The sequence below is a fragment of the Solanum verrucosum genome, unplaced genomic scaffold (assembly GCF_900185275.1).
Source record: "Solanum verrucosum unplaced genomic scaffold, falcon-dt-bn FXZP01000229.1, whole genome shotgun sequence".
Lineage (NCBI taxonomy): Eukaryota > Viridiplantae > Streptophyta > Magnoliopsida > Solanales > Solanaceae > Solanum > Solanum verrucosum.
The window spans coordinates 1105309-1128179 of NW_026020011.1; the positions used below are offsets into that span (position 1 = coordinate 1105309).

The window sequence follows — 22871 nt, forward strand, 5'->3', positions numbered from 1 at the left end:
GCTATAAACTATCCCCATCATTAGCGACCATGAATGTTTCATTTTTTTAATCAAATAATAATTTTATTTTATTAAATTTATGTTTTTATAAAAAAAATTTAAAATTTGAATTGTATATTTATTATGTTTACAAATAAATAAATTATGGACATTTAGATGTTGGATTGGAAACATACAATCTTAATCATTCAGTGTTTAGATCTAGAGACTATCTTAATCATTCAGATATGCATTCAAATCCAGACGTCTTAAATCTTAATGAAAACAAATGAGGCCTAAGAGAGTCCCCAAAATCTTAGACTAGTTTTTCCATTTTGGTCCAAAGGGCTCTTTGTCAACCTTCTTGTTTTTCTTCTCTTGATGCATCCTTTTTGCAATCATTTAAATCTGCTGTGGTTTGGAGTCACATTGTTACTCTTTCAAGATGATTTTTCAACTCTTGCACTTCTCCTGTAGTCTAAAAAAAGGAGAAAAAAAGGACATTTCGTTAAAACCCAGACTGTAGATACTCCTGATTTGCTTGTTCCTGAATGTGTCTCTGGCCAATTGAGTTGGAGGTCCCCAAACTGTTTCTGAATTAGCAATTAGTCTTCCTTTGTTTTATTTGGTTCCAGTAAATCCTTTGCATCTCAGTGTATCAATCTGCCCTTGTTGGCAAGCAAGGGTAATGGAAATATGTTCTCCGACTAGCAGCAGAGAAACTTCTCTCCGTAGTAAATATCATACAAAGACCTCAATTGACAGTAAGTCCCTTTCAAGTTTTCCTTTCCTCCTTTCCCACACAATTGTCTAACTCACTATACAGTATCACCTGCAACTGCTGTTGTGAAGAGGATTTTCCTCCTTTAGTAAAATAATGGTTCATTCTCTCCGTTCTCTAGAGAAAGTTATTTTTATAATAAAGATAAGGACCTAGAGTTTTTGAGAATAGGGAGAGTAGTATGCAACAAGTTAAGCTGAATTGCATTGACTCTCTGTTTTTGGTGTGATCAAATTTACTCTAATGATACTGTCTCTATCATTATCATTGATGTCTTAGACTCATTATAGGGATAGGTCGGTATTTAGAGTTCCTTATGTAAATACGGGTTTCAGTACATATGTTACTGTTCTACAGAAATAGAAACAAATACCATTTTCAATAAAAAAATTGGTTGTAGTGACTAAAATAGTAAAACAAAAGAAACTAACATGCCAAATTTGTGAAATTGATGGTACATCCTCCAATGTTACTGTGAACATTGTAATCTAGTCCCAAATAGAGGATATATCTGTTGTGTTTTCATGTGAGACTGCAATATTTTATAATTTTTTCCTGTAGGTACGGTTCTAATGAAATGCACAGAGTTATGGAGGACAAATTGATGAGACAGAAGGCTCGGATTTTGCTTGACGAGGCAGCTTCATGGTCTCTCTTGTGGCATCTTTATGGAAAAGGTAATAAGTCGTCAGCCTTTTAATACTTATGTTCTTGAGTTATCACTAGACAAGTTTTGCCACATCTTACTTTTGGTAGTGAGAGAATTGTGCATGTATTGGACATGTTACCATTCTAATTTTTTTTATGTCTTTGGGAAAAGCTTAGTTGTTACTCCATTCATCTTAATTCATACGACTCAAATGAACTCTTGATGTTTAATTAAGTTTGATTATTTTCTTTTTAAAATTGTCATACTAATAAATATCGTGAAAATCTAATCATTATTGTAGATGGTATTCTCAATGTAGTTTTAAAGTGTCCAAGATTCAATTTGGAAATTTGAATTAGTGGACATCATGGTCAACTTGAAACTTAATAATTTTGATGACAAAAAGTCATTTCTCATAGGTAGGATGGAGTGAATATTTTTCTTCCATCTAACTATAAATATGAAACTATGTGCACGCAGTTGACACTTGGAGATAACCTTTTTATGTAATATTAGAATTCATGTTAGATGCAGAAAAGGTTGAAAAATGTAGATCTTGCCATTTCCCTTGTATGTTGTCAAAAAGCGTTTCATGTTCTTTCTCCTAAGTGATTGCCAAATATGTAGTCTGCATTTGGCACTTGAAAAAGGATTTGTGGACATGAGTCACTTTAACTGTGTAGTAAATCTTCGATCTTCTTGTGGGAAATAATTCACTAATGTCATTATAAATTGGATATGTTTTTGTTGTGTTTCAGTCATTTTACTGCAGAAGTTTTCATAGCAGAAAATAGTTTCCTGCTCAAATTCACGGTTTGATGTTAGCTCTCTTGTTTTATATGGTAACTTGTTATTTAAATTGAACATTTCATCCTCTTGTAGGAAATGAAGAACTTCCCGAAGACCTAATCATGGTGATGTATCTTTAGTTGTTAACAAGCCAGTAATATTGCTGTTTTAGTGTGATTTTTTCTTTTATGTTTAACATTTCTGTATCATATGATGTTCTATACAGTTACCAACTACTTCACACTTAGAAGCTTGCCAGTTTGTAGTGAAGAATCATACTGCACAACTGTGCCTCCGCATTGTGCAGTGGCTTGAAGGATTAGCTTCCAAAGCCCTTGATTTGGATAGAAAGGTAATGAGTTAGTAAATGACAAATTTTAACTTGGTTTTAGCACATTTTTTCTGCAGTTCTCTCATTTTTGGTGGTCTTCCCTATCCGTCCGTTTCTATTCCTTCAAATCAGTCAAACTCATAATTTAACCGGGATGTTTCCATTCCCTTTTGCAGTCTTACATGTCTGAGTTAATTACTTAATTAGAAATATTTATGACATTGTTTTTGTGCATCTCATACCTGCTCCTTGAATAGTTTTTTGATAAAGTGGTATGAATAACAGCATCAAGAAGATGCAAGAATTACAAGATATGGCATTTGAGCTTACAAAAGATCTCTGGCTAACTATACTAACTATCTAAGCGAGAACTAGTGAGTTACTGAGTTAATAAAGTCCTGAAGTTGTTCTGCATTAACAGCAGGATACAAGTTGGACTGACTAAACAAATTTGCATTTTGCAGTACATCTAGCCTTCAAAATGCCTAAAGCAGTTGACTCTCAACATCTCCTATTCCTCTCTAACCAAATACACCAAAAAGTACAAGTAGGTATCAAGATCCAGATCTTCTTGATGGCTTTGTCAACTTTCTATAGGCTCCAACTATCCTGCTCCCTGGATAGTTGAATGTGGATGATTGAGGTGAACTTTGATGACTACTACTGTGATGAAATGGTATCACAGTACCTTATCAAAACAGAAAAAAGAGATAGTATCACAATTTTATTGGACGTCCCCTGGAACAAATGGTATCATTCAACACCTTATAACAAAACAATCTCAGTTTCTCATTAAACCAATGATTGCCATTTTCGTTAATCATATTTCCTGGTTGGTTTTTATAGTTAGGGTGTAAAGTTTCAGAAAATAGTACCAATATTTTCAGTGTTTCTTCAGAATTTTAAGGCATTTTTGCTGAATAATTTGGAACATATTCCACTTTTTCGAAAAATGTGTCACTGCAAGCTTTACATGCAATGTACATAAGTACAAGCTATATGTATATTAGAGAAGTACAGACTTAGGCAGATCCTTAGAAACCGTATTGGTTATAGGTTTTGATCTTTATATGTAAATGTGCAAGCACTCTAACTGACTTTGTGAAGAAATGTACCTTGAACCGAACTTGACCTAAAAAACGGACTTGACTACACTCCCTGAAAAATATCTGGAGCATGGAGTAATATAATATGGGGCCCAACATTGGGTAACGAAACATCAGTAATACCATATTAAGAATATAGACTGTACTGCCCCCAAGGCCTAGCTCAAGTGGCAAAAGGTGGAGGATTTGTGGCTTAGGTCGCAGGTTCAAGCCCCACACCATGCAAAGCGAAGCCCGGTATTTAAGTGGAGAAGGGTAGAGGGGCGGGCCCAAAGGGCGGATCACAGATGGATTTCTCGGTTATCAAAAAATAAAATAAAATAAAAAATATAGACCTGTACTTAATGCAACCCCAAAAATTATAGCTCATCAGGCAAGGATTATTTGAGATCATATAGTCGAAGATCATTTAGGGAGATAATGGCTCATAGACTTGATCGATGTGGGACTAAACAGGCTAACATAAGTTTCATCTTACATAGTTTATGAATTTTGTGTGATTTTTTTCAAAAAAATAAGTTTATAAACTTTGTGTAATTTTTTTTCTTACAGATATTCTGTTTGAGCTTTGTTTGGGATGTAATAAATCAATCAATCATCTACTTCTTAATCTCAAATTAATGGAATGTCTAGGATGTATTAAAGTATTGAAAACTGTTCTTGAGGGAAGAGAGAGTTTCTAGAGTGATTGTTTCAGCTCAAATTTATTTGACAATAGTTTAGTAGTAAAGACCTTCACTAAATTCGCAGAAAACCGAATAAAATCTACAGAATTATGCTTCTTTGTCTCGGTCCTTGGCTTGTACTTGGCTCAACTTTGTCCCTGATCTGGTGAAATTCTTTTTAAGTAAAGCTTTAATTGAGTCAATCCAAGGTGGCTTGGTTGTTAACCTGCATTATTGTTGAATTATGGTGAGAAATGGGGATTTACTTCGTAGTGAACTTCACAAAGGAAACAATTTAAAAAGCTCAAGCCTAAGGTTTATCACTGTGATCAAGGAATGTGAAGAGTAAACAAAATATATACTAAGTTACTTTGTCTAAGGAAGATGATTGGTACTGTCTTCAATGATTACTGTACTATTTTCTCTGTTTGTTCTCTTTCTGATACTCATTATTTTGCTCAGTTTGTACACACTGATTATACTTTTGTGGCTGCATTGGTATATGCTCTGTTTGTTCTCTTTCTGATACTCATTATTTTGCTCTGTTTGTACACACTGATTATACTTTTGTTCTTATGGCATTCCCATTTTGGATTTGATTATTGGGTCATGAAATCAGTTTTTTTTGGATGAATGGAGCATGAAAGCATTTCAGAAAGGTATGGTAAGACAGTCTGAGGGATCCATGAAATAAAAAAGTAAAAAAAAAAAGAAAAAAATCTGACAGTCGGATGGATAAAAAAAGGCCTTTGTTCCTAGATTTTTTAAATTGGGATAAGATCTTTGATGTTACATCAGATTTTCTACTTAGATTTATCTGTTGGGGTATTTCTAATTGCAGCATAAGTTTCAAGTTCTTATTTTTTCTCTTGCTGCATTCTCTTCTGGAACTAAGGGATGTCATCTTTTTCTCCTTTTCTTCCCTCACTTGTTTGCACGAAAATCGTAGTGTGTAAGAGAGATGACTTTGATGGTTTATTTGTTTGTTTAATTATCTAGCACAAAAGGCAACCCAGTGCACAAAGCATCCCGTGTTAACAGGGTCGGGGGAAAGGCCACACCCCAAGGGGTGTGATGTAGACAATCTACCCTGATGCAAGCATTAGTGGCAGCTTCCACGGCTCGAATTCCAAGGCTCCCCTTTAATTCTCTAGCATAAATACCAAAAATGAATGGGGAAAGACTGCTCATATCTTCAGTGCCGTTTCTATTTGCTATAGTAGACATATTTCTCTTTTTCATGAAATCTTGTAGTGGTGTTTATTTCTGATTTTGCTGTACTTAATTACATTTGCAGGTGCGAGGCTCTCACGTTGGCACCTATCTCCCCAGCTCCGGAATTTGGCATCACACTCAACGGTTCCTGAAGAAAGGTGTTTCAAATCCAAAGACAATTAAAACACTTGGACTTTGATGCACCTACGCGTGAACATGCTCAGCAGTTACCTGATGACAAGGTATTCTCTTGCAAATAGATTGACCTCATTATCTGCATATGTGTTTCCGTATCTGATCTCTTTCTGGATGATTGATGATTTTTGTGGATTGTCAGAATTTGTTGGATTTTTCTTTTTGATAGAAAAAACTATCTCTAGATGTAGAATTATTAGAAGACCTTGTATCATCCTTTGAACTGTAGGCGTAGGCTTAGATATGGCATAAGCCACCATGCTTCAGCTTTCTCCTGGGAATCTCATGTCTTCTTCCACCCTCTTTATGCCTATCTACATTCATGGTAGTCCTTTTCAATTTATGTATCATTTATTATGCATCTCATGTTTCCCTGCTTGCTTTATTAATTAATCATATGAAGAAGGGGGGGGGGGGGGGGATAGTAGACAAGAAATGGAAAAACCAAGATCTTTGTAGCCACTGTTAGAGGGAGTTTATAGTCTATATTGGTGGATTTCATGATGCCTAGATATCTCATCAACTGATGGTGTATGTTACTTGTACCTTTAGAAACAAGATGAATCTCTTCTGGAGGATGTCTGGACTCTGTCAAGGGCCGGGAGACTGGAAGAAGCATGCAGCCTCTGCCGGTCAGCTGGACAGGTATGCCAATCTTTTTGGGTAAGTATGACACTATATCCTTTATCTGATAAAAGCATTAACTTGACAGTCATGGAGAGCTGCAACACTATCTCCATTCGGAGGGTTTGATCAGTTTCCTTCCATGGAAGCCCTAGTGAGAAATGGCAAGAACAGAACCTTACAGGCCATTGAGCTGGAAAGTGGAATTGGTCATCAATGGCGTCTCTGGAAATGGGCTTGCTATTGTGCTTCCGAGGTAGGAAATAGTAATTCAAGTGATGAGATTTTCCTATACCATTTCTAGCTTTTGTTTCGTCCAAAAATAATTGTTTATTCATATTATATGCAAGATATGTTGGATTTATTCTGGATAGTTCTCCATCTATGATTGTGTTGACGGGGTTGGTTTCAGTTGAACTGATGGAACTTGTTTTCTCTATATTGAAGAGAATTGCTGACCAAGATGGTGGGAAGTATGAAGCAGCAGTATATGCAGCCCAGTGCAGTAATCTGAAACGCATTCTTCCAACATGTATGGATTGGGAGGTATAAGTTTCCTGCATTCCTAAATGCGGTGTTTTTTGTGTTTTAATATCCATGATACTACAGGTTTGGTAGCCGTGGGATTGAAAATTTTGCTGAATGTTGATTAGATCTCTTCTAGAAACTTCACTAGTCTTATAGATATTGTACAGATTCTGATCATTACTGTCATAACTTAAAACTTTACTTCTAGAAGGGAACATTGAGATTGGGACAGGAGGGACTCCAATATGTCATCAGATTATTCAATTTCTTTAATACAATTCTCTAATTATTAGGACTCCTAATTATTGCCTGTTCATTTGAATGTTCTATACAATGAACCTAAATACATATAATGACTCTAGATATACAAATGAGCAAAAAAAAAAAAAAAAAGAGAAAGAAAAGACTCTAGATATACATGAAATGAAAATGGGATGGGTCTAGACCCCCCTAAAAAACTGGCCCACTGTCCAGGTCCCAGTTAATACTTTAAAATGAGGAGGTTTCATCCGGAAACTAGACCCTAACCCTAGGGAGGGCCTAATCACGGGTTATCTAGATGGATGGCCCTCACTTTTCTTTTTAATTTTTTATTAAATGAATTTACTCCTCAAATAACCTTGTTCGTTTTGTTCCTCGAAATTTTATTCACTGTGAAGTAGATTTAAAAAAAATAAAAGTGACAAAGAAATTGTGAATGTAAAGCTGTATTTCTATACGAATTGCACACTAGGCTGTTTTCTGGAATCTATAAAATAATTATTTGACAAACAAAGATGCGAAAGTGTAAAATGGACTACATATGTCCTTAAGAAACCTGAGCACATACTTACACTTCTAAATTGTAGATTAAAGATTATTGCTTCACATGTACTTAATCCTTGGAGTGCTGTTGTGAACATATCTACTAGCTAATGAATTGAACCACAAAACTAGTATAGATACGTCTAGAATGTATCTTTTTATAAATAAAGTGGTAATCAATTGATACTCTTATAGAGTTGATTTAGAAGAAATCTGCAAGCTTTAGTTGATGTATCTGCTAGGTAATGAATTGTTATTGGAAATGTGTTTAGAATGTATCTTCTTATGAATAAGGTCATAATCAGACCCGATGCTTTGAGTTGGGAGTTGGGAAATAACAGAGTGTTCTCTGTCGAGTCTTTCTATGAGAAGCTTCTGGTTAGGGCGGATGATAGTTTCCCTTAGTTCGGTCTGAATACCTAAGGTGCTGATTAAGGTGTGCTTCTTCACGTGGTTGGCGACTAGGGGGTGATAGTGACGACGGACAATCTTAGGAAAAGAAAGGTTGTTTGCATAAGCTGGTGTTTCCTATGTAAGGAGATAGGCGAGGACGTGCATTACAAACTAGCCATGAGGTTATGGTGTTATATTATTAGATGGTTTGGTGTTCCTTGGGTTATGCCAAAATCCGTGAAGGAGTTGATGTTCAGCTGGAAGAGTGGAGCTAGGAGAAAAAAGGCACAAGACTTGGAATGTTACTGTTGGTTTTTGTCGGTCATTTGGAAAGAGAGAATAGTAGAGCTTTTGAAGGGTGGAGATGAGCTTTTGCTCAATTGAGAAATAGTCTCTGATCCCTTATTTACTTTTGGTGCACTCATGTAGTTCTTGCTTGTATAGAGGATTGGGTGTCTTTTGGGGAGAACCATATTTTGTATGTCTCCTTTTTTTGGTATACCTCTTGTATGCTGCCATAATGCCTTGTTATATTATCAATGATATCTTCTACTTGATAAAAAAAAAGATCATAATCAGTCTCAACGTGCTTGATCCTATCAGGCGTTTGAGTTAGAAGCAACATGCAATGGTAGTTGACTAGTTGGTTTCACAAATTAACTTGATCTTTATCAACTTTCTGAGTTTCAATTCTTTAAACAGTTGCTTCAACCACATGATACACATTGCCATTCCATAGTCCTATGGTCAACTTTGCATTATACTCCTCTATCAACTATTGTTAAAGGCACTCTTGATGCGCACTTGAGTCCTCAAGTTAGGTACGGTACAGTGCACTTCACTGTAGTTATACAACAACACTCTTGATGTGTACTTGAGCCCTCATGTTAGGTGCAGTAGAGTGTACTTTACCATAGTTATACAACGTTTTGGTGCAAGACCAAGGCATTAAGGTTTGCGTTTCAGTGCTCATGATTTCTGTCTTTAGGGAGCAACAACAGTAACTAATGGACAAAACATTTGTTGATAAAATATTACGGATGAATATGCTATTTGTTTAGAACTAAGAAATTAGATATTTAGTGTAAGAGAACTACTCACTGAATTTGAATTAAAAATATGAACTGTGTTTTTTTGCAACTGAATGCACATTTTCTTAACCTGGTTTGATTGTGTTGACAGCACTATTTCAGATTTGAATTAAAAATATGAACTGTGTTTTTTTGCATCTGAATGCACATTTTCATAACCTGGTTTGATTGTGTTGACAGCACTATTTCAGCATAAACTGTTTTTGTTCTTTCATCACAAATTGCCTTACTGCATTTAGGTTCATCCTTTTGTTTGGAGGATGAACTTATTTTCAACCATTTGCTTGCATTTTTCATATGGAGCTTTGGTTTCCACTTCTCTTTTGTTTTTCCTTCTGCTGCTTCTTTGATTTTAGTGTTGCTCTTGATACTGAAATCAATATTTTCTTGTTCCAGTCTGCTTGCTGGGCCATGGCAAAATCATGGCTTGATTTTCAGGTTGATGTGGAATTGGCCCGCCTGCAACCCGGTGGAAGTGACCACTTCAAGAATTTTGAAGAAGCAATTAGTCCAGATTTTGCAGATGGCGCTTCTCAGCCAGCTGTTGGTCCTGATAGTTGGCCACTTCAAGTTGTGAATCAGCAACCTAGGCACCTTTCTGCTCTTCTTCAGAAACTCCACTCAAGGTAACTATGCTGTCCAGATTTTGCTCCATATTTTTCTTTGCTACTTCCTATCTGGAATCTGTAAAAATTCTTTGTAATCTAGCGACACGGTGCATGAAGTTGTTGCTCGATCGTGCAAGGAGCAGCAGAGACAAATTGAGGTATAGAGTCGTTTCATATAGTATATTAACCATTTTACTTTTTCTTTAGAGGACTAATCTGTTTTAGCCTCTATTTTGTCCCTTTGATCTATTGGAAATTGGAAAATTTAGTATCCCCCCTTTTTGATGACAAGATGCCTCTTACCAGCGAATGTACTTGTGTGAGTCTATACACACGAATCACGATCATTTGCATCAAACAACTTAATTCCAGAAGCGTAGGTTATGTTAAATGCAAGTCTTCACTATGTACACTTGATGAGAAAGGCAGTGTAGCACATTAAAAAGATTTATCTTCAGTGTGCTACAAATTGTAAATACTATGTGGTGTTAAGCTGTTATACAGTCTACTGAGTTGAATGTCAAAGAAACACTGCCTGTGAAAGTTAGTCTGTCTTGTCTTATGATCTAAGTAATTTCTGATGGCATATTTCTTTGATGTTATCCTGTCACAAATTCACAACGTGTACGCATTGAATGTATTGTTGTGGCAGCTAAACCCATATCTCTGTGCACCACAAAATCTGGTATTTTAGGACTTCCTCACTTGGTCTTGTGTCAGTCTTAGAAAAGCCCAGTTCCTTCCATTTTCTTTGCCTTAGCAGTTCTGTGTATATAGTAGTTTGGGCGGGTAATAACTTTGGGTACAGTGTATCCTGTCTTTTTCCTTGGTGTCATTCTAAGTTACTCCCTCCATTTCAAAAAGAATGACCTAGTTTGACTTGGCACGGAGTTTAAGAAAATAAAGAAGACTTTTCTAATCTTGTGGTCCAAAATTAAAGTTATGTCACATGTACCCAAATGCCCTTTAATCTTGTGGCCTTAAACATGCCAACATGAAAAGCTGAAATCAAAGTGTTGTCAAAAAAGGAAAAGGGTCATTCTTTTTGAAACATACTAAAAAGAAAAGTAGGTCATTCTTTTTGAAACAGAGGGAGTATTACATCTTCCCCACGAAGAAGAAATTAGTGTATATTAGCTAAGTACGGTATCATTTCCCAAGTATTCTAGTTGAACTGATCTGTTCTGCAGCTTTAACCAAAAGTTTTGAACAGATGAACCTTATGTTAGGAGACATACCAAGTTTGCTGGACATCATATGGTCTTGGATATCACCTTCTGAAGATGATGAAACCTTCTTCAAGTAAGTGAACCTTTCACATTTCATTGTACATGAGCTGAGTTTCGCTGTTGCTTATACACACCAAGATTTAGTTATGCTGCAGTTGTTTTTGATTCTTATTGTCTTTGTAAAGCTTCTTGAGAGTATCTTTGAGAATCTTGACAGTATTTTAACACTATTGAATTGTAAGACCACCTCATCAAAAAGTTGAAGTTGCTAGAAACAAAATACTTTTTTTTGTTTAATTACTTCCTAACACATCTCTTCACGTTTCAGTCTCGTTCTTTTTCTTGTCCAACACGTAAAGTTCCTTTTCTAAAATGGTACTCCCTCTATCCCGTATTATATGGACACTTTCTATTTTACACGGTGATTAAGAAATCATTAATAGATTGATCAACTTTACTATTTTTCCCTTCGTTCATATTAATTTGCCTCGTGAAAAAAAAAAATTCTTGGGTCTTCAAAATTTGTTTAAACTTTCAAAGGCCATATTAATTGTTGGGGTAAAATGGGAAAAAATTAATTAATTCTATCTTGATTTAGTAAGTGATCAAGTAATATGAGACAAATATTTTTAGTAAGATGCCCATCTAATATGGGGCGGAGGGAATAGTAGTGAGATATAAACCAGGATGTCTACCTATTCTGGCACTGTATTGAATTTTGTGTGACCACCTCATAAAATCTTTTAGCAGACACTTCACATACTATGCCTCCCCTCTATATTAAGCATGTTATATTTCCTGATGTCAATTGTCCAAGGGGTTAGGCTTCCAGAAGTGCTTTTGTTGTTTTTGGCTCCTGGATCTTACAAAATAATCTGTTTCCTTGATAGTTAGAACTTAGAATTACATGGGTGATTTATCTATACATGTGTTTAGTAATAGACTATCACAATATGCATGTGTACTTGTATTCTTGGAAACAAAGTTTATGTTTGATGTGATTTATGCTGACTCTGCATTTTTTTACGCTTAGACCTCATGGTGACCCACAAATGATGCGCCTTGGTGCACACTTAGTGCTTGTGCTCCGATACTTACTCGAAGATCAAATGAAGGATGATTTTAGAGAGAAATTACTGACGGTTGGTGACCTCATTCTTCACATGTAAGTACTATGTAGCATATTCTTTTTTTGGTGGTATTGATAAATGTAGAAGGTATATAGGGAATCAATATTCATGTTCTTTTCATCTTATCTCATGTGTTTCTTTAAAATGACATTTTGGAGAACATGTCCATAATTCACTGCTTATAGCATCTTATGTAGTTTTGGTGGAAAATCAGTTAAAGTTTGCTGTAGCTATTTTATTTGATTCGTGGTACGCAAATTATGAGTTTAAGAGAAAACTAAAAGCTTGGAAATGTGTGGTAACGCCTATCAACCATTTTGTATTAATGCTCTATACTGCTTTGTTTACGATGTCTGTAATTCAATTGATTCTGAGATGTCTTTTTAAATTATGTAGCTACCTAGTTTGCCTTACTTTAGTTAGTACTAATTGCAAAAGTATTATTCGACCGATTTGTATGCGATGAACTTAGAAGCATTCTTACACTTTCAATCAAGTTAGACTTCATAGACCATACACAACAAGGTCTCTTGAATTATACTTCATCTTTGTTCCCCTAGTGCCTTGAAATGTATTTTTCAACTGATTCCAACAGATCACAGAAAAAACAAAATTAGAGATTCATCTGGATTTTCAAGAACTAAGAGAATCAACTTTAATACTGATAAGGCAAAATAGAGTCAACTTCAATGCTCTTTTTTATCATCATTCTTAATCTTTTTTGACATAATATCAAAAAGTTACACTTGGTGAGTTGGGGAAGTGGGAAGGCTAGGAGTGGAAGTCCTCAGAGTTTTAGAAAAAGTTTTGCCTGGGAAGTAGTTATGTAGATTTGGAGTGGAGGTGCACACTTTTATAGAGGGAAGTGGTTGCAGAAGAGTATTAACACAACGGAAGAGGGTGGGCGACTAGAATTTTTTTCGTAGTGTTGTTTGGTTGTGGCTTGTGAAGGAGTATCATGAAGGGATGGGAAGACTTTAGTGGTCAGATCGCTTTTATGGGGGCGGGGTTGGCAATGAAATAAGCTTTTGAACCATGAGTCTGGTAAGGATACGTTAAGGGCCTCCCTTCCTTATGTAGTGAGATTATCGAACCTCAGAGAACTGACAATCCAACATATGTCTTGATCTAGTAAGGAATCATTTCATCAGAAAAAGGTAAAATGCTCCCTTATACAAGCAGTATACCAAAAAAGAGAATCTACAAAAATAAATGGTTCTCTACAATGGACACCCATGCATCCACAGTTCCGCACTAACAGAATCTCATGGGTGCACCAAAAATAACTAGGGATAAAAAAGGCTATTCTTCAAATGTACAAAATCATGTTTAATTCCTTCATAAGGTCTTCTATTTCTCTCTCCTCACTAACCACATAAGGGCTAATGGAGCAATGTTCCATGTCTTGCACCTTCTCTTCTGTCTTCTACAAGCCCAACTAAACAACGCATCTTTATCGTCCCTGGCATAGTCCACAGACCACAGTAGTCCAAACAATGTCAAAAGGCCCATCATAACCTTGAAGCAACCTGACAGGATAGTTGCCATATCCTCTCCCGAGTTTCTGTACTTAAATAACCAACTAACATAGGTGATCCTCCTTTTCCTCAGATTCTCAGCTGTCATAATCGCTCCTCTGGTTGCCAGCCATACGAAGAAACGTACCTTTCTTGGTGCCCTGGGATTCCAAACTGCATCATGCAGGAAAACCGTCTCATCTCTTGTGAGCATCTTGGCATCAGTGGCGGAGCTAGGATGTTCGCTAAGGGGGTTCGAAGTATAAAGTAATAAATACGTGAGATGGGAAAGAAAAATATTAATCTTAACTCGCTAAATTTAACTTGTCTTGTTATGCCGCGTGTAGGTTCTTCTTACTTTTTACCCTGCTCCATCGAGTTTTTTTTTTCAAATTCTTGTGCTCTTTTTTTCTTTAAGTTTTGTCATGTTTTATTTTATTTTGATTTTTTTTATTAAAAAAATTCTGAATTAGTGCCCTTTCAATCTATGTTACTATAAAAATCACCAAGATTTTTTAAAGGGGTAAAAATCGACATATTTCGAAAATAAATAAATGACATCATCTTTTTTTTTAGTTCAATTAATTCAATTTACTAGGTTAGTCATTTGTAAAAAAACAAATGATCAATAAATCAAATAAGATTAGTTTAATTTTCATCTCCTTAGAATAAAATTGAAAAAAAATACAATGAAATTAAAGAAAAAAATTTAAATTAAATAGATTTTGTTTAAAAAACTATTCACAATTTTAATATTTCTTCGTTTGGTTAAATTTAATTTACTTTATTATATATAAATATTTTTTCTAACTCAATTTAAAATTTAATAAAAATTTATCGTTTCTTCAACTTAGTACACATAAAGAGAACTATGTAGAAACAAAATGAAAAATATAAATAAGAAGAATCTAAAAGAAAAATTTACAAAGAATGTGGCTAATAAATTTAAACAAAGACAAATTGAAAAAAAAGAAAAGAAATAGCATAAAAAGAAAATAATGAAAAATAAAAAGGATAAAGCTTCACATTGAACCAATGAGGCCTTTTCATTTGTTTGGGAATCTGGGCCCAAAACTTCTCAGCCCTTTTATAGCATAAAAAAAGATGAAAAAAACTATTGCGCCTGATGAGATTCGAAATCAGCCCTTTCAGGCGGAACTTGAACCCCTTGACCATTCCGCTATCCTTCTCTTTAGTGTTGAGGGGGTTCATTTTAATTAATATACCCATAAAACCAGAATTTGACCTTACATATACAATGTAATTTTTCCACGAGGGGGGTCGGGTGACCCCCCTCGGTTCCACGTAGCTCCGCCCCTGCTTGGCATAATGAGGTTTTCTTGAGAAAGGACCACCATTCTCCAATTCCCAACATATGTGGAAGGTATATGGATGTGTGGGTACTTTTACTTTAAGACCTCAGGATTAGAAGGAATATACAAAAGTGGGAGACGGGGAGTGCCAGAATTTGGTCGAAGCACTCTACAAACAGATCATAGTACCTTCTATGCAGGATTCATGTAGGTTAGTGGGGGTTGAGGAGGGATGGGTTGTTCACTGTTAAATCATCCATTGTGTTATCAAAGAAAAAAAACGCATAAAAGAATCGAGGTTAGTATCGTGTAGATATTCTAGGACAATCTAGGTATCTTGTAAATGATATACTCCTTGTAATTGTGTATTTGATTCTCTTTTTTTCGTTAGAGTATGTAGACTTAGCTATTTAATCCCTAATGGCTTGAGAGAATGATCGAGCAGAGTTTTCTCCACCCCATTCCATTATTTCTTATGGTATCAGAGCACTTGTGGTAAATTCTCTGTGTAATATCAACAACATCAAGAATGAAGAAAGTGTAGTCACTGTGCATTTTCCGGTGACGAGAAAAGCTATTAGTCTCAACTTCAAATTTTGGTAGTGTTGTGATAAAATAACGCTACCGTTAGACTAGGATTTCTTTGGTGAGTAAAACAAAACGAAGTCCACCTGAAACAGATGCTAGATGCGCTCCCACATGTCTGCAGAAAATCAACATGTGTGGTGATTTACAACCATATTTCGGTGAGAATCTTTTTCTGTGTTGCTCATCTACATAATCTGACTCTATCCACCGTATTTCCATTCATTTTCGATCATTGGAACTCTGGCCCGATTCTATTAGTCCCAGTTTTTGGTGGAAATTTCAATTTATTGTTCATCCCCTTTTTTTTTCTGGTATCAAGGACCTTCATAGAACTTCTGTAACTTCCTTATATGGGATGCTTGACTTTTCCAACTAAATTTAGTGTTTTACCAACAAGCATTATTTTTTCTAAGCCAATTACTTTACTTTTCTAGTGAGATCTTGCTCCTATTGCCTTGTTGTGACACTTGACGGAAGGTTGAAGATGATACAGGTGCTGCAGGAAGTTGGATCATTTCTTTGTCCAATTATATTGAGTTCCTTCAGCATAAGCACATAACACACATCTTTTTTTTTTTTTGACAAACATAACACACATCTTCTAAGATAGCTTCGATTGTTCAGACATATTGTATGACTTGTGTCTCCCAACATAATCCCAAATTGATCGATTAAGTCCTGCCTTGTTGCCAAAGGTTATCTAATTTTTTTGGGCTTGATTACAATGATATCTGTCCCCGTTGATAAAGTAGCATCTGTCCGTCTTTTTCTATCCATGGTTGTTGTTTGCCATTGGCCTTTTTATCAGTTGAACATTAAAAGCGCTTTTAATCCATGGTGATCTCGAGGATGAAGTATAAATGGAGCAACGATTATTTAGAAGTTTGTACTACTCGTATTGAGGCTTATCATTTTATATTCTATAGACATATTCTATGACTCGTCTTCTGGAGATGTGAAGACGGGAGACGGCCGATGACCAGCTGACGCGAAGCATATTCCAAGTCCAAGAAGTATTCCTTGAGGAATTTGGTTTATGACACAAACGTGTGGATCAAGGAACAAGAACTCAACATGGAAGCATTATCATATTTGCACAAAAGGAGAGAGCTTTGGATTAGGAGAAATCACAGGTGAAGGTCGCAAGTGCAATTGGGATTGAATTTCTTGACTAAGTTCCAATGGGTTTTGGAACAAGAAGATAATAGGATTTCAACCATCACCTCTCCTATATAAAAACCACATTGATGCCATTGAAGAGGACGCTATTCGCACAGATCAAGATGTGCTCTTAGCAATAGTATTCACTGTGAGGAGTGCTTTGTGAGAATCAGTCTGACAACAAAGAGAACTTGTTCCTAAGAAGCTTCTGCTTTTGTTCTTGAGTTGCTCAGTTGATTGTTCTTAAATTGTAACCTATTTACTTTCATAGAAGATTTGTAATAGGTTTTTGTTTCTTGAGTTGTAAAGGCTTTCAAGTTTTGGGTAGAATCTTGAAAGGGGCAGTTGCAACTAGGAAGGGTAAGGTACTAAGGAGTTATCTTTTTGGTTATAGAGTTGTAACCTAAGATTGCTCTAGTTTTTAGTGGAAATTTGAGGTAAATCCTACAAGGGTAGATCGTGGTTTTTTACTCCCTCAACAAGTTTTCCATGGTAAAATTCCTTGTGCTGATTATATTACGCACCTTACATTAGGTGGCAGCCTAAAATAACAATTCTATTAGACTATCAAGTAGTTACCCAATTACAAAATATACATGTGATGAAATATATAAACCTGTCCTAACAGAAGTTTCTTGTTTGATATGTAATCTTCACGTTTCCTTCTCATGACAATAGTCTAAATAGAATTTGTAGACAAACAATTTATTGAGAAATTTATCGTAATAAGATACAAAGCTATTTGTTCCAAGGTCCTTTCATGTGCATAACACTAGGTAAAGACGATAAAACATTTAAGATCTTTATGCTATGATATACCAAATCGACTAAGAAATCCAATGGAGTTCTGACTGAGGTGGGTTTGCAATCATTAAACTCCAAACTCAAACAAATAAACTAGACTTGATACCATATATTGGTTATTCATCAATATATTGTTTATGTTGGTTCCTGATTGATTGGATTTGCCTTTTGTGACACGTTTCATGAAGAGTTGATGTCTTCATCTGTCATTTTTTTTTTCATTGTGTCAAGTATATCTGCTCCATTTTTGTAAGAACTCAAAGTAGTACTGCACTATTTTCAGTGTTATTTTCAAATGTTATAGTCCAATATCCAGTGTTTGTGGTTTTTTTTAGCACTATGTTATCTGCTTCTGAAGCCTGAACTGCAATTGCAGGTATGCTATGTTTCTATTTACAAAGCAACATGAAGAGTTGGTTGGGATTTATGCTTCTCAGTTAGCTCGTCATCGTTGTATTGATCTGTTTGTGCATATGATGGAGTTGAGACTGAATAGCAGGTATTTACCTATATAATGCCTGACCTTTTTTCTCTTTAATTTTTTCTTTTTGGAAAAGCAAGCATTATGGCAATAACAAACAATAATGACTTTTTGTTGGACATCATAAATAAGAACTTGTCCAAAAACAATAGGGTAAAAAGTTATAAATAAATCTCATGGCAGCAACAAACCATAATGATTTTTTGTTGTCCAAACTCCAAACCCTTATACTGTGGGAGAAGTTCTTTTTTTTTTATGACTCAGGAACAGTTCATTCTGCTTGATCATTACTAGGGAACTTTTGCAGAGATTTTTATTTAAACTGTTTGTAATGGCTTAAGTTGCTGTCTGATTCCATTGTCGCTTTTCCATTGTTGACAGTGCTCATGTTAGATACAAAATATTCCTTTCTGCAATTGAATACTTGCCATTTGCTCCAGAAGATGATTCAAAGGGCAGTTTTGAGGAGATCATTGAAAGGTTCCTTTATTCTTCACACATATTTTGTGACTTTGAAATCATGCAAAATAGAATTCCTTCAAAGGACTTGGCGTTAAATTATAATTATTTTAAACAGGGTTCTTTCAAGGTCTCGTGAAATTAGAGTTGGGAAATATGATAGCAAAACTGGTGTTGCAGAGCAGCATCGATTGCAGAGCCTTCAGAAAGCTATGGTAATTCAGTGGCTTTGTTTTACACCTCCTTCAACAATCAATAATTCTACGTCTGTCAGTATGAAACTTCTTTTCCGGGCATTGATGCACAGGTCAGTTTTCTTCCCTATTTTTTTTCTTAATTTATTATTCCTCGAGGTGACTCAAATGATCATGCCCTCCACTCTGTATTTGGTTATCTCATGAACGATAAAATCATGAATGTTGATTCATACATGCAGTTGATGGGTAAGGTAATTTTGTAGAACCCCCCCAGAAAAAAAAAGAATAAAGGGAGAGAAACCCCAACAGTAGGTTCCCATCTACAAATAGGAAGCAACTCGTTTGGTTGAATGTGTTCTGATCCTAAACTGTATTGAGTTTGTGTATACATATGTATCATCAGGAGTACCTTTTTTTTAAAATCAGTAAACTAGCAGGAGTTCTTATTTTAAATTCTCCATTATACTCTTCTTTTCAGCTTTCATTCTTTGCCAACATGCCCCACCTCAATAGTTTGTGTGCTGTTGCGTCCCCCTTCCACCAATGTTTGTTAATCTTTTGGATGCTTAAGTACTTTTGCTCACTGTTTGTCCCTAACATATAATTGGGATTCACTTTCAACTACTTCCACAGCAATGTGCTGTTCAGGGAATTTGCTCTTATTTCAATGTGGAGGGTTCCAGCAATGCCCATTGGTGCTCATACTTTGCTCAGTTTACTGGCTGAGCCATTGAAACAACTATCAGATGAGCTTGTTTCCATTGAGAGTCATGAGTTCTCGGAGAATCTAAAGGAGTTCCAGGACTGGGTATGCTTTTGAGAATTTTACAGAAGATCTCGAGATGCCTTTAATTTGCTTGCTATTTCTTCGATCTTGTATAATTTAATCGTAATATTATTTTTTTCTGAATCAGAGTGAGTTCTATTCATGTGATGCAACTTATCGCAACTGGCTGAAGGTTGAGCTAGAGAATGCAGAAATTTCACCAGTTGAACTCTCCGATGAGGAAAAGCAGAAGGAAGTTATAGCAGCTAGAGAAACTCTTGATACATCACTCTCGCTTCTACAACGTGAGTGAACGTAACCTCTGTGAGAAAGAATTGTTCAGAAGATATCTAGTCTTAGAAGATGTATTGCTTTCTCATAAATGATATGCCTATCCCTTGCAAAGTCTCTCATTTTTTCTTCGTCTACCCCACACATTGGCTCTCAATTTCTTCTCAAGTGTATGCCTTTTACAGTTGAATTGTTGGGCTTCCACAAAATTAATGTGCTGAATGTGTATCTTAGGGCAAGAAAATCCATGGTTAGTTCCAACTGAAGATCACGTATTGGAAAGTGATGAACCTGTTTTCCTGGAGTTGCATGCAACTGCGATGCTTTGTTCATCAGCTGGTGATTTTATGGCTCCCGATGCCACCTTATGTACAACGTTAATGAGCGCCCTTTACTCTTCTGTCAGTGAGGAAGAAGTATTAAATCGCCAAATAATGGTATGCTAATTTTTCCAGTGAGGACATGTCCAATACATGAGTGTCCTCTCTTTCTTTTTGTGTCTAACTTTTATTTATAATTGGAGTCTTGGACCATGTTGGTCTAATTTTCCATTAATCAAGGTACCTATCAAAAGTAGACAAGTTTTAGTGAGCTTTAGAAATGGTAAAATGGAATCTCTCTGCCAAGATATCAGTGCCAGAAAAGGGGTGTTGGGGATGTCGGAATGGACATGCTAGCTAGCAAATGTACTTAAACATGAATACATCTGTCTTGGTTATGGCCTATTGGTGTAATGATTTATATAGAATATGATAGTCCATACACTGATATTTAGGCAGGTTAACTAAAATAAGAGTAATAGATAGTACACATACTCATCCAGCTATAAGGCTCATACCCTTTGTAGTGGGTTTCTAGCCTTGTTATGGCTTTTGGCTTATTTTTATCATTTTAGCTTAAACCAAGTGCTTATAAGCACTTTATTTACCCAAACACTCCAAAAGTGCTTAAGAGCTATTATGGCTTAAAAGCACTCAAAATAAGCCAATCCAAGCAACCTATTAGGCTTTTCGGTTAAAACAAAATATTTAAATCAACAGTTAATTAAACCCTGATTCAAGCAAAAGGTTATGCTTTAGGAAGACTTGACCTTCAACATAAACATAATAATGTTGGTGATTGGCATTGTGTTAATGTTTGTGCAGGTGAGTGTCTCTATATCGTCCAGAGACAACTATTGTGTCGAGGTTGTATTGCGCTGCTTAGCAACAGAAAACGATGGGCTTGGGTCACATAAGTTCCATGATGGTGGTATTCTTGCTGCAATGCTTGCTGCTGGTTTTAAAGGTATGAGATTCTCTGGTTGATGAACTTGTTTTAACTTTTAAGAATAACCTTCTCCCAGTTTGGCCCTCCCGTTGATACGATTGTCTTCTTGGAGCTTTTTTTAGGACCACATTCATCTTAAGCTGCAAATTGCTGTGCGCTTTCAAATATCACTAGTTATATGTCATTCTTTTTCATTTCATCTTTTTCTCCCTTTTTGCCACTAGTTAGTTTCAATTAGTTTCGGGTTGTGTATTTTAGGCCTTGATATTAAATTGCTTTAGCCTTATCTTCATTTGTAGTTTTCAATTAGTTTTCTGGTGTTCCATCTTCTTTGTTCTTTCTTTCCTCCAATTTTATGTGTTTTCTTTTCTATCCTTTTTTATCTGTGTTTACTTTCTCATTTCACCTCTGCTTACTTAATGCTTCCTAGACCACATTTTGTTTGATTTACTCACTGTTTTAGCACCTCTCAAAAAATTGACATATTTACTTGAACAACAAACTCCACCACATTGGAGTGGGTGCAAACCTGGAAGACCAGAGTGCAAATTCCAGTTGACTACAATGTCGTGTTGATTAGAACTGCTGTTATGGATTAAGAGTTGGGATATTGTATAACAAATGACTTTTGTCCATGTGTGATTCTATCAGTTTCCCACTTGGTGGAAAATATATTTACCTTGTAAAAAAGTATTTTTCAAGAGATATATTTCCACAGTTTATGGTAACCAAATACTGGAGAATGATTTTGTAAAGGAAAATATAATTTTCTAGAAAAACATTTTTAATGAACCCAGTGTCATTTTGAATTCGAATCAACCTCTTTAAATCTTGTCACACCATCTGACTATTATGTTGGCAAAACTCTGCTAAGCTCAAGTATGATCAGTCAATATTGATTCTCTTGCTCTCTGTGGAAAGAAAGTAAGGTCATAGTATGGTACTGCCGACTTCTTGAGAATGAGTTTATGAATTGATTCAAATAGTTATTCTGCTAGTGTCTAGGTACTACTTTATTTTCAGTATATAGATTGTGCTCAATGAATGGATTCAAATAGTTATTCTGCTAGTGTCTAGGTACTATTTTATTTTCAGTATATAGTTTGTGCTCATATATTGCACATAAAGAAAGTTATAACGTCTGTATTTCATTTGGTTGAACATGCTTCTCAATTCCCTATGTATAGTTGCTTTATGAACTGTACTATCATTAATTAGTATCCTCTTAGTGTTTTTTCCTCATAGCATATATGGATCAAGACAATGACCGCGACTTTTGGGAAAGAATCTTACCTGTATATTATTACCAATGAATCCAATGAGGTTTGTTGAAACTCAAGTGATATCAAATCTCTTGATTGACATGGTGTTGTATTAGTATCTGCTACTGTCAAAACCTTTGATCGTTTGATTTTTGTAATTTTTACCCCTGTTCTATAGTTCTAAGTTCACCATAAGTCCAAAACACATCATCAGATCTTTTACCATTTGAAGTCAATCTCATTATGCAGATCTTAATCCGTTCTTGACCTTATGGACCATAGAATCACTGGGAGGCAGTTCTTTTTACTAAGCTAGTACTAACTTCTTCTACAGCTCATTTGCATGAGAATGCGCTAGTTGGCTTGATTTGTAAACGGGAATTCTGATGAAGCTCATTGCTTTTTTTTCCCTTTCCCTTTCTCTTTTATATATTATCCCTTCATCTTGTTAAATTATGTTGTTTCTTGTTAAAGGGGAGCTTGTTCGCTTTCAAGCTGGAGTTACAATGGAGATATCTCGATTAGATGCTTGGTATTCTGACGGTGATGGTTCTATTGGAGGCCCTGCAACCTACATAGTGCATGGTCTTTGTCGTAGGTGTTGCATCTCTGAAGTCATTCTGCGGTGTATGCAGGTGAGCTTTCT

The 22871-nt window shown here is 35.7% G+C and overlaps 1 protein-coding gene across 1 annotated transcript in view; it reads left to right on the forward strand.

Moving 5' to 3' along the window:
- Nucleotides 1-22871, forward strand: part of LOC125819945 (nuclear pore complex protein NUP107) — a 33856-nt gene that overhangs the window by 9905 nt on the left and 1080 nt on the right. Inside the window, 20 exon segments of the mRNA XM_049499349.1 lie at nt 1322-1437; nt 2292-2323; nt 2425-2550; nt 5598-5693; nt 5695-5757; nt 6263-6355; nt 6423-6590; nt 6782-6880; nt 9547-9776; nt 9859-9916; nt 10972-11060; nt 12021-12152; nt 17877-17999; nt 18363-18461; nt 18559-18747; nt 19271-19445; nt 19552-19708; nt 19929-20131; nt 20840-20981; nt 22700-22860. Coding sequence (XP_049355306.1) covers nt 1322-1437; nt 2292-2323; nt 2425-2550; nt 5598-5693; nt 5695-5757; nt 6263-6355; nt 6423-6590; nt 6782-6880; nt 9547-9776; nt 9859-9916; nt 10972-11060; nt 12021-12152; nt 17877-17999; nt 18363-18461; nt 18559-18747; nt 19271-19445; nt 19552-19708; nt 19929-20131; nt 20840-20981; nt 22700-22860 — 2551 coding nt within the window.